General features: G+C 50.4%; 1 protein-coding gene across 7 annotated transcripts in view; it reads right to left on the minus strand.

The window, feature by feature from the left end:
* Positions 1-12,112, minus strand: part of RALGDS (ral guanine nucleotide dissociation stimulator) — a 101,234-nt gene that overhangs the window by 37,707 nt on the left and 51,415 nt on the right. For 2 of the 7 annotated variants that reach the window (XM_024210399.3, XM_024210397.3), the window contains exons 1-2: positions 5,142-5,455; positions 4,186-4,260 (exon numbers count right to left, since the gene is read on the minus strand). The exons of 2 other annotated variants lie outside the window; for them this stretch is intronic. In XM_024210399.3, the coding sequence (XP_024066167.1) occupies positions 4,186-4,260; positions 5,142-5,327 (261 nt within the window). In that variant the 5' untranslated portion in view covers positions 5,328-5,455. Of the gene's footprint in view, positions 1-4,185; positions 4,261-5,141; positions 5,456-12,112 lie in introns of those variants that run through there. 3 more of the 7 variants (XM_024210396.3, XM_024210402.3, XM_024210398.2) reach the window with 3 other exon arrangements.

A 12,112-nucleotide genomic window follows, 5' to 3' on the forward strand; every position in this document is an offset into this window, starting at 1 on the left:
AAGGTAGCTACATTATACTTCAATCAAATCAAAGTCGGCTACTATTTATTCTGTATTCCAGGAGTGCCTAGGAGCTCACTGTGCTGGGTAGGGTTGGTGCAAACAGAACTAAAAAACGGTCCTTGCCACAAAACCCATTGCAGTCAATGGCCTTTGGATCAGGCCCTCTGAGCCTAAGTCACCGGTTCAAATCCAACACTTGAGTGCTACTGATCTGGGTAGATGTGATGTGAATTTGACAGTATCCAGGCCCCAATATCACGGGAACTACTCAGTCCCGTCGCTAGTAATCTCACCTGGGAGGCCAAGGAATACGTGGCCAGGCCAGGCTGAGCACCCACAACTCCTTCCTCATCCCTGCCAGGTGATCCCCCTAGGGCAGGGCAGAGGCATGATGGAGGGGTGGGTGGGGAAGCGTGAGCCTGTGGATAAAGAAGAGGTTTCCGTTTCCAGGGCTGCCAATCCAGCACTAAATCCACTTACACCCCAAACAGAGCCAGGCTCTGGAAGGTCTCTCCCTCCTATGGAAACCGAGACAGCAATCTCCAGGTAACACGATCCTTATACAAACATACTTGGAAGCCTCTCCCCCATCCCGCTTTAATGGTATCAAACAAAAAAATCCTGCCAGCCCGGCTGTTTATGTTCTTCTGCACTTGTGCACACACAATCACCACCACCTCAGCCCGCTTCGCAGCCGGGGCTGCACCTTTTGGAACAGTGCCAGAAGGTAGATCCCCATCCAGGAAATACCAGCAGATTATTGCCCTGTGGGCTGCAGGAGACATATCGCGCTGCAGCTTGAGCTCAGAGGAGAGCACTCTGTGCAGACAGCATCTCTGCTCCCCAAACCTAACATGGGAGGCCCGGGGAAGAGAGGTCTCTTCTCCCACAAACAATACCATGTGAAGCACTGGCCCCATGAGCAATTCACGTTATTGAGGGACCAACTAACAACAGCAGGCCTCTTTTTATTGTCCACAGTACAAGTACAGCCTGAGTAGCAACCGTACAACCTTCCCCCCAACGTAAGGAGATGCAGCATGTGTGTATAACAGAACCTGAATGGAGACATCAAGATGATGCCTTGGAGATGGTACAGATAGCAGTGTGGGATTGCTCGCTCCATAGGCATCAGCAGGAGATCAGCTGAAGCCAGGAGGAGAATATGCACTTAGCCTGATGAATAGCTTTTCACGAATCCCTATTATAAGCACTGTTCCTTTGTTGGACCAGTCGATGAAGCTGTGGCCCAATGCATAGAAAAGGTTTGAGCCAGGAATGCATAAAAGCCAAGTCTGGGGGAAAAAAGGGTTTTTTTTGCCATGTGTTGATTAACACACAGTAAACTTCTAGCTTGGACAAGGCGGATGTAGTTTTAACATGTATTAGCAGGTCAAGGTAAACCCTAGGCTCTCCCCATCTTGATTACAGGGATTCTTCATGCATCCTCAGGCATTTAGAGCCAGATTATCAATGTTTTTCTAACTTCCATTCACAGTTCATTAATAGGCAGCAGGTTTAAAACAAACATAAGGAAGAACTTCTTCACAGAACTCGCAGTCAACCTGCGGAACTCATTGCCAGGGGAGACTGTGAAGGCCAAAAGTATAACAGGATTCAAAAAAGAAAGAATGAGAAGTTCATGGAGGGTAGGTCCATCAATGGCTATTGGCCAAACAGTCAAGGACACAACCCCATGCTCTGGGTGTCTCTAAACCTCTGACTGCCAGAAGCTGGGACTGGACAACAGGGGATGGATCACTCAATAATCAGCCTGGTCTGTTCATTCCTGCTGAAGCATCTGGCACCAGCCACTGCCAGAAGCTACTGGGCTGGATGGACCATTGGTCTGACCCAGTATGGCTGTTCTTATGTCTTTTAAAAAAAAAAAAATACCCTGGAGGAAGAACTCAGTTTAAGTCCCACAGAGCAACTTCCTTAGCAGCAGCCTGGTGTGACTGAAAGCAGAGATGAAGTTGCCACAACAGCACTGATTTAACAGTTTGCCACTCTCCAGTTGTTTTGTCACAACACAAAAAACACTCAAAGAGGAACGAATAGGCCCTTATACAATACAATCATAATAGCAGCAATTTCAAAGCATATTCCTTCTGAGGCTCTCCAAGCCATTTACTAGCCTTAATCCACAACACCCCTCTTAGGTATGTAGCAATATGCCCATGTTATAAATGGGGAAACTGAGGTACAGAGAGGGGGAGTAACTTGTCAATGCTCAAAGAGGGAGGGAATGGCAGTGTCAGGAATAGAACCCAAGAATCCTGATGCCTAGTCTATGGTTCTAACCACTAGACAACTCTCTTTCTGCCAGTCAACAAAAAGGAGAAGTACTGAGATAAGACCCCCCCAGTTGATCAGAGGATTTTATTTCGGGGGTGGGGGGGGAGGCGGCAATCACACCAAACAAATATCCAAGCAAGTGCCTCCTTCGGTCTTTTTACCATAAGGCTGCCAGCAGGGGGTGATGCAAGCCAGCTCTGTTCCAACACCATGCCCCCAATCCCCCTTTTCCAACCCCTGCTGCGAGTCCTGGGGTCCTGCCAAACTTCTGAACTCCGAGACCCGGGCCAGAGTGCATGAGAGCTTCAGTACGCTCAACCGCTTTCCCACCAGGAGACGCGCAATGAGCAGAACAGTGCCCCTCCCCACCCCCTTGCGCCGAATGCTCTCCCAGCCAAGAGCCAGGCTACGCGAGCACAGGGGTATCTGCCAGACATAACAAGAAGCAGATGATGTGCTCTAAACAATGTCACTACGCCCACCCCTGAGAGAGAGAAGCAGGAGGAAGGGGGAGGGAAGGAAAACAGACTCAATGGCACATTTGTGAACTTTCTACAATGTTGACAGGGCCGGTCCCTAGAAATCCTGCCATGGGGCGAGAGGACCAGACAAGCAAGGCCTGGGGTGACACAGCCAATGCCCCAAGAAGCCTCTTTCCTGGCTGGAATTTTGAGAGGCCAGGGCTCTACATGGGCAGGGAGCTGTTCAAGGAAGTTACCTCTGCCATGGGGACTGGCTGTTAATCCCAGTGTTAACTACTCTGCCCTGTAACCTATTTAAATCTGGTCTTCCCTCCCTCCCCAGCTATCTGTGCAGTAATCCCAAAAGTTTTAGTGGTGATCCACTCTCCAGCAAGACAGATCCAGGGCTGGATAAGCATGGGTGGGGTGTAAATCCTGATGGAAATGGATCTTGCTGACCCATTCTGGTTTGAATCTCACCACCACCACTGGGCCACACGAGCACACTTCAACTTCCCCCTTCCCACCAATGGAAGGAACTAGACAGAATGAATGAGCCAGCTGTGAAACACAGCATTAGTTATCCAGGAATTGGTGGAAGGTCCCTGAACTCTCACCACTCTGAGCCAAACTGTCCCAGTGAATGAATGGCACAGTGCTCTTTTTGACCCAGAGGACTGAGAAGTGGTTGATGGGCATAGCCCTGGCTTGCAGACACATACCAAGGGATGCTTTGTGGGTCTCCAACATTGACCTGAGAGCCCCCTGTTCCCTTCCAGTGTTATGCTATGCCAGCTCCCTTCCCTGAGCTGAACTTCTCATTTGATCAGGGTCCCCCATGTTTTCCCAACACGTGAAGGTTTCATAACCCAACTCCTTGTTGACAAAAAGCAGCCACCACTCTACAGGCTGTTTTGTGTGTCACACATCCCCCTAGAAGGGCAGGCACAATTCCCACCAGCAAACCTTGGATCTGAAGCCAGCAAGAGCTGCAAGGGCTGGTGCTACATAGAAAGGTCCAGGGTCTTGCCCTAGAGTATGGCAGTTTTGCACCCTCCACTGTGTGTCCTACTAGGCCAATCCCCATGGTCTTCCTCACCACGGGAGGGTGCTTGGGTCCTTTCTTTGCAACCTGGACAGGCCCAAAGCCTTCACATGCAGTTAGAGTCTGAGCAGATGTACCACAAGCCTCAAGCAGGATGCCAGACTCTCAAATACAATATTTAAAGGCCCTGATTCTAGCTCTCTGCTCCCTTCCGCTAGCTGCATCAGATGGCACGCATTTCTCTGGTTTCTCCTAATAGATATTCCAGCTTGGCAGTGGGCCTGCCAGAAGGATAATGGCATAAGGGGGAGTAAAGAGATCACAGAGGGCAGCTATTTACCCACTCCTAGATAAAGGCAAAAAGTGCTGCCAAAATACCTTCAACTGTGCTCCTCTCCTTCCCAAACAGCCACCATATGCTCCGGCCTCCCTCGCCATGCCAGGGCTCAGCTTCTGAGCATCAGATACACAACACAAGCCAGCATCAGAAACACACTAGGCACAGACCGTGCAAACTCATAGCACCTGCAAACCAAGCCAGGGATCTCTATCCTGAGAAAAGGGAACATGTACATGCGCCCTTGCTGTGAGGAGTAAAGTTGCACCACACTCCCCAATGGTTACCTGCACTGTAACGCAGCTAAGGACCCCCAAGTGTTTTTTAGCCATGATGTCAATAACACAGAGCACCAAATCTCAGGGGGAATCTGTCTTCTATGAAGCGTGTGTTGTGTGGGGAGGGGGAGAATGAAACACAAAGCCTGTAAGTCAGGGGTAGGCAACCTATGGCAACCGTGTCAAAGGCGGCACGCGAGCTGATTTTCAGTGGCACTCACACTGCCCGGGGCCTGGGCACCGGTCCAGTGGGGGGGGGGGTCTCTGCATTTTAATTTAATTTTAAATGAAGCTTCTTAAACATTTTAAAAATCTTATTTACTTTACATACAACCCCTGCTGTAAGTGTCTCCTGGGGCAGGCGTTCACAGGGTCTAAACCAGGGCTGGTCAATAGGCAGACCGCGGGCCAAAGCCAAACCACCAGGTGCTTTTGAACAGACACCGAAATCTTATTTACTTATTATTATTGGGTTTTTTTTTTAATTATTATTTTCTCTGGTGTCTGGACTCAGACAAAGATAATAATTCACTAACCCGGTCCAAACCCAGGCTGAGCTCTGCTGAGACCCACAAACTCGTTCCACGAGTGACCCGCCCGGGCGCTCTCCCCGCCCGGGGCCCGGCAGAGCCGCCCCGGCTCCCGCAGACGCTGCTGCCGCGCCGCGGCGAAGCGAAGCGAGACTCGCTCCGGGGCCAGGCGCCCGCGCCCCGCCTCACCTCCAGCGGGGGCAGGTCGGGGTCGAGCTGGGTGAAGCTGTGCAGGACCACGGGGCTGCCGCTCTCGCCGGCCACCTCCAGCCTCACGCCGTCCCACAGGCTCCGCATCCTCCGCGAGCTCTCGAACATGTTCTCCGGGCTGCCCGCCCCGGCATCGCGCCGCTCCGCCCGCGCTCGGTTCACCATGGGAGCCGCCGGGCCGCTAGCCCCCCATCGGGACCCGCTGCCCGCCCGGCCCGGCGCGGCTCCGGCTCGCTCTCCGGCCGCCGCGGGATCCTCGCCGCAGCCCCAGCCCGGCGGCGGCTCGAACTCGCCCCGAGCAGCCGGCGGCTCCCGGCTCCCTGCGCGCAGCGGGTTTGTCATGCACGGGGCAGCCTGAGCCCACCCACACATGGGAGAAGCCCTGATGTCAGCCCGCCCCGCCGAAAGGGGAGCCGGCAAAGCCAGGCGCCGGAGTGCGCCCTTCTGGCGGGAAGGGGAAGGGCAGCCGCTCGCCTCAGCCCCCGGCGGCTCTGCGGGATCTGACACTCCGGCAAGGACGGGAGTCGAGCGCCACGAACCACCCCCCGCCGGAAGCTGGAGCGTCGGGTTCCCAGAAGAGCTCAGCGGCGGGGAGCTGCCTGGAGCCCTTTTGGAAATAGGGCCCTGCCCTGATGCAGGTGCCTCAAGGGGAGAAGCTCAGCTCTGGGGAAAATCTGGCCCTGATGATGAGCCCTTGAACCTCTGACCCTGGCAGGGAGCTTTAAATGGCAAGAGACACACATCTGCGGCAAGAGAAACCGGCACAGAGAGAGGCAGGGCTGGTCTGCCTTAGGCCTGGTCTACACTACGACTTTAATTCGGATTTAGCTGCGTTAATCCGAATTAATCCTTAACCCGTCCACACAACGGAGCCAGTTACTTCGAATTAAAGGGCACTTAAAATCGATTTCTGTACTCCACCCCGACGAGCGGAGTAGCACCAAAATCGATTTTGTAAATTCGAATTAGGGGTAGTGTGGCCGCACACCACCGAATTACTGTGGTTAAAATTAATGGGGTAGTGTGGCCGCACACCACCGAATTAATGTGGTTAAAAACCGAATTAATGTGCTTAGTGTGGCCGCGCACAATCGAATTTATACAATCTGTTTCCCAATTTCGAATTATCTAAATTCGAATTAATCTCGTAGTGTAGACGTACCCTTAGAAAAGCTGCACCCCTGTAACTCAATCTATTTAAAATCAGTCTAGTCCCAACAGTGGGGATCTGGGCTGGAGACAGATTTAACCCCCTTCAGGCCTGGGTTATGCTGATTTATTTTATCTTGGTAAATTATCAAATTAAACTCAACCCAGTAAGCGAAGACCATAAACTCCTCGGGGCAGGGACTGTCTTTTTGCCATGTGTTTGTACAGGGCCTAGCACAATGAGGTCCTGGTCTAGGACTGAGGTCCCTAGGTGACACAGTAATAATCATAATTCAGTTTAAGGACATGTACATTAGTGGTTTGCATGGGAGTCTAAATGGACTATAATTTGATTTAGTTACACCATTGCAACCTTTGTAATATAGACCAGACCAGAGAGAGCGATTAACCCTTAGCACCTTGCATGTTCAACGCACTGAACAATCACATAACTCCCAACAGTCCCCGCTTTCAGGGGGACTGTCCTGCTTTGACCCTTGAAACTCCACGTCCCAGCTGAAGCAGCTCCTGTCCCGTGGGGCTGGCTGGGCTTGGCTCCCCACTCTGGGCTTTGCAACCTGGTCCCTGGTGCACAGGGTTTCAGTGCTGTCCGGGTTTGGCCTGGACCCCCTGATGGGGGGGGAGGCAGCCCCCAGGCAAAATTTGGGTAGCAGCACTCACTCAGATTTGGCCAGGTTGCCCTGCAGCCATCAAGGGGCTGGGCCAAACCTGAGCAGTGCTGTGACCCTGTGGCGCCAGGGGCCAAGTCACAATGGCTGGAGTGGGGAGCCGAGCCCAGCCAGCCCCGCGGGACAGCCACTGTGGGGTGAATCCAGGACAGGCTCGCTCTGCAACTGCCCACCCCGGGGGCAGCACCTGACACACACACACCTCCAACCCCCGGGGGACAGGACCTGTCCCACTTTAGCCACTGGAAATGTTGGGAGGTATTATGCAATCATTAACCACCGAGGGCTGCCCACTTATGAAGCGGGTCACGGCCAGTGCCACCATTGTTCAGAAGAGGAAGCTGAGATACAAGGAGGTGAAGTAACTTGCCCAAGATCTCGCAGCAAGTCAATAACAGGACTGGGCTCACTGGTGTGATCCAGAATGGCCATTCCTAGGTGCCCTCTGTGGGTGCAGAAGGCCTGAGAGCAGAAGCAATTCAGTCCTGCTGTACCAGAGATCAAGGGGTTACAGGTGAAGACTCCTATGCAAATGGGTTACAGCAGGGCTGAATTTGACCCAATACATGGTTCATGATGCCAGGGGGTTGTGGATCTTAACCGATGGGCTCTGAGCCCCCAAACAGATGCTGAATCCACATAGTGTAACTATTATTAAGTACAAAGAGAACCAGGCAAAACTGTTCATTAGCTGTCACTGTTGCTAAAAGGTGCAATCCTGCAAACATTGAGTTCCAATCCCAAGGTCAGAAACTGGACTTTCATGTCTGAGTTTTCCGAACGGCTGAAAGATTATTAAACGCTTTGTGTATTCAAAACCCCACAGCCATATTACCTAGGAGAACATCAGGCTGAGATAAGTACATCCAGCTGTATTTTTAGATTAGCACATCAGCAGTTAGAAGCTTCTGCCAGGATAATGGGTAAAGAAAGGGTTAATAAAGCCAACACTAAAGTGATAATGATTCAACTTGAAAGTTAACAGCCCCCTGAGATGAATGAGAGTAATCCATGCTATTGTCCCAGCTATCTGCAGACTCGAAATGGACAATGGTGCATCAGTTGACATTCTGAAAGGTGATCAGCCTAGACACTGGAAGGCTAGAAATTTTTCCTTGTTTTCTTAAACTCCAATTTAGGGACTTTAACAAAGAGAAAAAATGCAGGAAACCAGCAGAGACCCTGAACCTACAATCAACAGACTTTTCCTCCTTTCTGGGTTTGAACACAGTCCTGCCAACATCTGGAAGTTATAAATAGGGACACATGGGGAGGTGAACAGGGGCATTCCTTTGAAATCGGTTGGATGGGTATTTTTTATAGGGACTCAGTAGAAAAAAAAGAGAGAGATTTTGCTTAACACACAGAAAGTGTCCCTCCTAAATAGAGGGAGTTGGCAATCCATGTGTGTGATTGCTAAAATTCCTGGTAGCTGGATGGGCATGTGGTGAAGGGACATCTAGACCTCACTTCCTCACTGTTGGTACAGCTGTGCCACTGTAAGCTCTCTAGTGTAGACATACCCTTAGATTGAAAGTTCTTTGGGGCAGATACTGTCATTTTGATCTGTGTTTGTACAGCACCTTGCACAATGGGGTCTGGTCTATGACAAGGGCTCCTACACACTACCACTATACAGACTAATCATCATCATCATCATCATCACTTTCTGTCGGCAGACCCCTGCCTTACGCACCAGTCTCCAGTTTAGCTGTTTTTGTCCTTTACTAAAAGATGCAGCTCCACTAGGTGACTAATTTTTGCTGGTCCCTTGGTTGGCCACTAAAGACAGTTTCCCTGGAATAATACTAATGATACTGGGTAATAAATAATACACAACAGGAAGTAAACTACAAGATTTTAAAAATAGCTGGATGGTTTCCTCTCTGTTTTCCTGGGATCCTTCTGGGCCTGAAAAACAAAACACTCAAACCACAGTCACTGGCCCAAGCGCAGAACAGTTTCTCAGTACTGCCATCCCCAAGCGTTCAACACTTATGAACTTGCCCTCCCAAAAACATGAGGTTATTAAAATGTTTCATGACTTTTAACCCAATTGGGGGTTCTTTACCTCCTACTTTTGACCACGTAGGATGCACTCAGATCACATTTTCAAGCCTTTCTTCATAACCATGAAGGCTAGAAATGTACTAGATGGGGAAACTGAGTCAGACCCAGCACCCACTTTCCAAGCCAGGCATCTGGATCACTCTGCATCCGTCCGCCTCTTGACCCGTTTCTTCGAAGCACTAGACAGTGCCCGGGAAATGGTTAGTAACCTCACTCCTTGCACAGAACAATCAGCAAGACCGGGCTGCCTGGCGTAAGAGGGAATTTACATTAAACACACCAATGTGTTTATATCCAAACACTCAAAGAACAAAACCCATCCCAAGGAGAGAGTTCAAATCCCACAGAGACGATATTAATCGCATTCAGCCCCTCTGAGCCCCAGTTTTTTTTCTGAGCCTCTGTGATCTGTCCGATATTCCAACACTTTTCTACTGGCCAATCAGCACTGCTCACCTTCAGGGCTGCATCAGTGTTTCTATTCTAATCTCCGGGTGCCGGGCCTCATGCTGGCTGGAGGGGCAGCATTTGGGGAGCTTATTTGAAGACAATATTATATTTAGAAACAAGGATTCAGAGTCCCCTCTCTCCAAAATGTACTTGCCCATTTAGCAATTTATTTTGGAGAGGTTAGGAAACGAGGTGATTGCCAATCCTCTGAAACGGCTCCCTGGCTCTCATCCCAGTCCTCCATCCTCAGTCATTTAAGAACCCCTTCTTTTCTGTGGTTTGCATTCTCCTTTCCTGACTGCCTTACAACATGCCACAGAGGGGGAAGAATGTCTAGTGGTTAAAGTGCAGAAGAGCAGAGCTTGATTCCCAGCACTGCCACTGACTCACTGTGTGGTCTTGGGCAAGTTTCTCAAATTGTCTGCGCCTCAGTGACCCCATCTGTAAAATGGGGATGATAATACTTGTCTCCCACATTGGGGATGGGGGAGCTGTGAGGCTCAATGCATTAATGGTTTTAAGATGGTTGGAGACAGAAGGTGCCAAACCCACACAAATAATGATCAAGGACCGAGTATGCTGCTTTGAAACTTGTGTGTGGCCTTCTCCCCTCCCCACCCTGGGAGTTGCATACACAACTCCAGTGGCCTAAGGGGCTAGCTGGGACCTCACAGCACCAGGGTACAGTGGGGTGAGTTGCGGATGGGATCACAAAGCCGTCACTTTGTACCACTCAGCTTCTCTTAGTTTACATTACAGCCTGATTGATGCTTTGTCACTGCGGAAGGGAAGGAACAGGGGGATGCAGAAAACAGAAACAGCCCTGCTGTGTCCCAGTCCCCAGGATAGCAGGGCCCTCTCTCGCAATCGGGTTTAAAGATTCATCGAGAGGCCAAGCGTTTGTTTGAACTTCAGGACGAAACCACTGCAGCTGGGACAAGGCAGCAATCTATTACTGGGGGGCTACAAACTATGGAGGGGGTCCAGAGCGCTCTGTCCTGCTTCCCAGAAACAAGAGGAAAGGGGGAAATGGATTAAGTCAATGGAGATAGACACACCTACCTCAAGGGGAAAGAGGGAGCAATAAATGACACATCTAAAGCTCTGCCCAGACTGGCTCTCCAGACCTCACCCTGACTTCCCTGTACAGGTTTAACCTCCTGTGCTCTGCCCTTGCTAAGTTCTTTCCACCTGTTTGTATTTCCTACAGAACAAAACAATCACACTGCAATCCCGCTCCCCACGCTGCACGGTTCTTGCTTTCCCATCCTGATGCTGGCTCAGCGAGTGACAAAGCCGCCCCGCCCCATGCACCAACGTGCTATCATCACACGCCGATGCCTCACATGTCAATACATCATTTGGACAAATCCCGCACATTCCCGTTGCCATACACTGACCCTTCACTCCTGATCTGCATGCCCAGGTCTCTCCACCCAGGCAATGCACAATTCCAGAATGTCTGTTCATACGGAACATTGGCATTGACAAGTCCTGACGCATAGGCTCATGTAACTCTACAAATATCTCAAGCAGCTGCCCTGGGCATGTACAGTGGTCTCTGAGTTATACAATGTACATCTCCCTCAGGCCTTTGAAAACAAAAACGCAAACAGAGAGGAGCAGGCGTCAGAGCAGAGAATTTGGAACTCCTGTTCTCAGCTCTCCATTCAGGAGCGGACAGGCATGTACCATCTAATCCTAGGGGAGCGTCCCCCAGAATATTATCAGCTAGTGACTTCTGTTGCTTCAGAGAGTTTGATAAACTCCCAGGCTGAGAGGCAGCATGGTCTAGTGGTTTGTGGGGAATACTGTAGGCTGGGCATCAGGCTGTCTGGGCTCTAGCACTAACTCACTATAAGAGGTTGGATAAGTTACTTCAATGCTCTGTGTCTCAGGACATGTCCCATTTTACAGGGGTGGTGGAAGATTAACTTCATTGCTGCTTGTGAGGCACTCTGCATCATAGAATATCAGGAGATCATCTAGTCCAACCCCCTGCTCAAAGCAGGACCAATCCCCAGACAGATTTTTTGCCCCAGAACCCTAAATGGCCCCCTCAAGGATTGAACTCACAACCCTGGGTTTAGCAGGCCAATGCTCAAACCACTGAGCTATCCCTGCCCCAAAGGACACAAAGGACTATGGAGTACAAAGTGTTACGAATTATTGGTCCAGGTGGTTTGTTCAGCTTGACTTGAACTGAATCCTGAACCAAAACTTTTTTGTTGTTCCATTTTATTTTAAAATACTTCCATTTCTGTGCCCCCCTGAATTTCCTGGTCCAAGCCAGGGCTGGACAATGTGTGTCAGACACATCACACTCCCATCCCAACCAGCAACCCCCGAAGAACAGTTTTAGGACTCGTTTACATGGGGAAATTCACTGGAATAGGAATGATGAAATAGCTCCACTGGAATAAGTGTGTCTACATGGGAGCAATCGCAGAATTACGAATAGTTATTCCACTTTACATTCACAGCCTATCTTAATCTGGAAAGACTTTCCCAGGTAGACAACTCCTAATTCCATGAGCTACTTGGCCTACTGTTTCAGATCGGAGAGGTCTGCACCATTTGACTCAGCCTCAG

Source organism: Terrapene carolina, unplaced genomic scaffold (genome assembly GCF_002925995.2).
Source record: "Terrapene carolina triunguis isolate 2854851 unplaced genomic scaffold, T_m_triunguis-2.0 Scaffold238, whole genome shotgun sequence".
NCBI lineage: Eukaryota > Metazoa > Chordata > Testudines > Emydidae > Terrapene > Terrapene triunguis.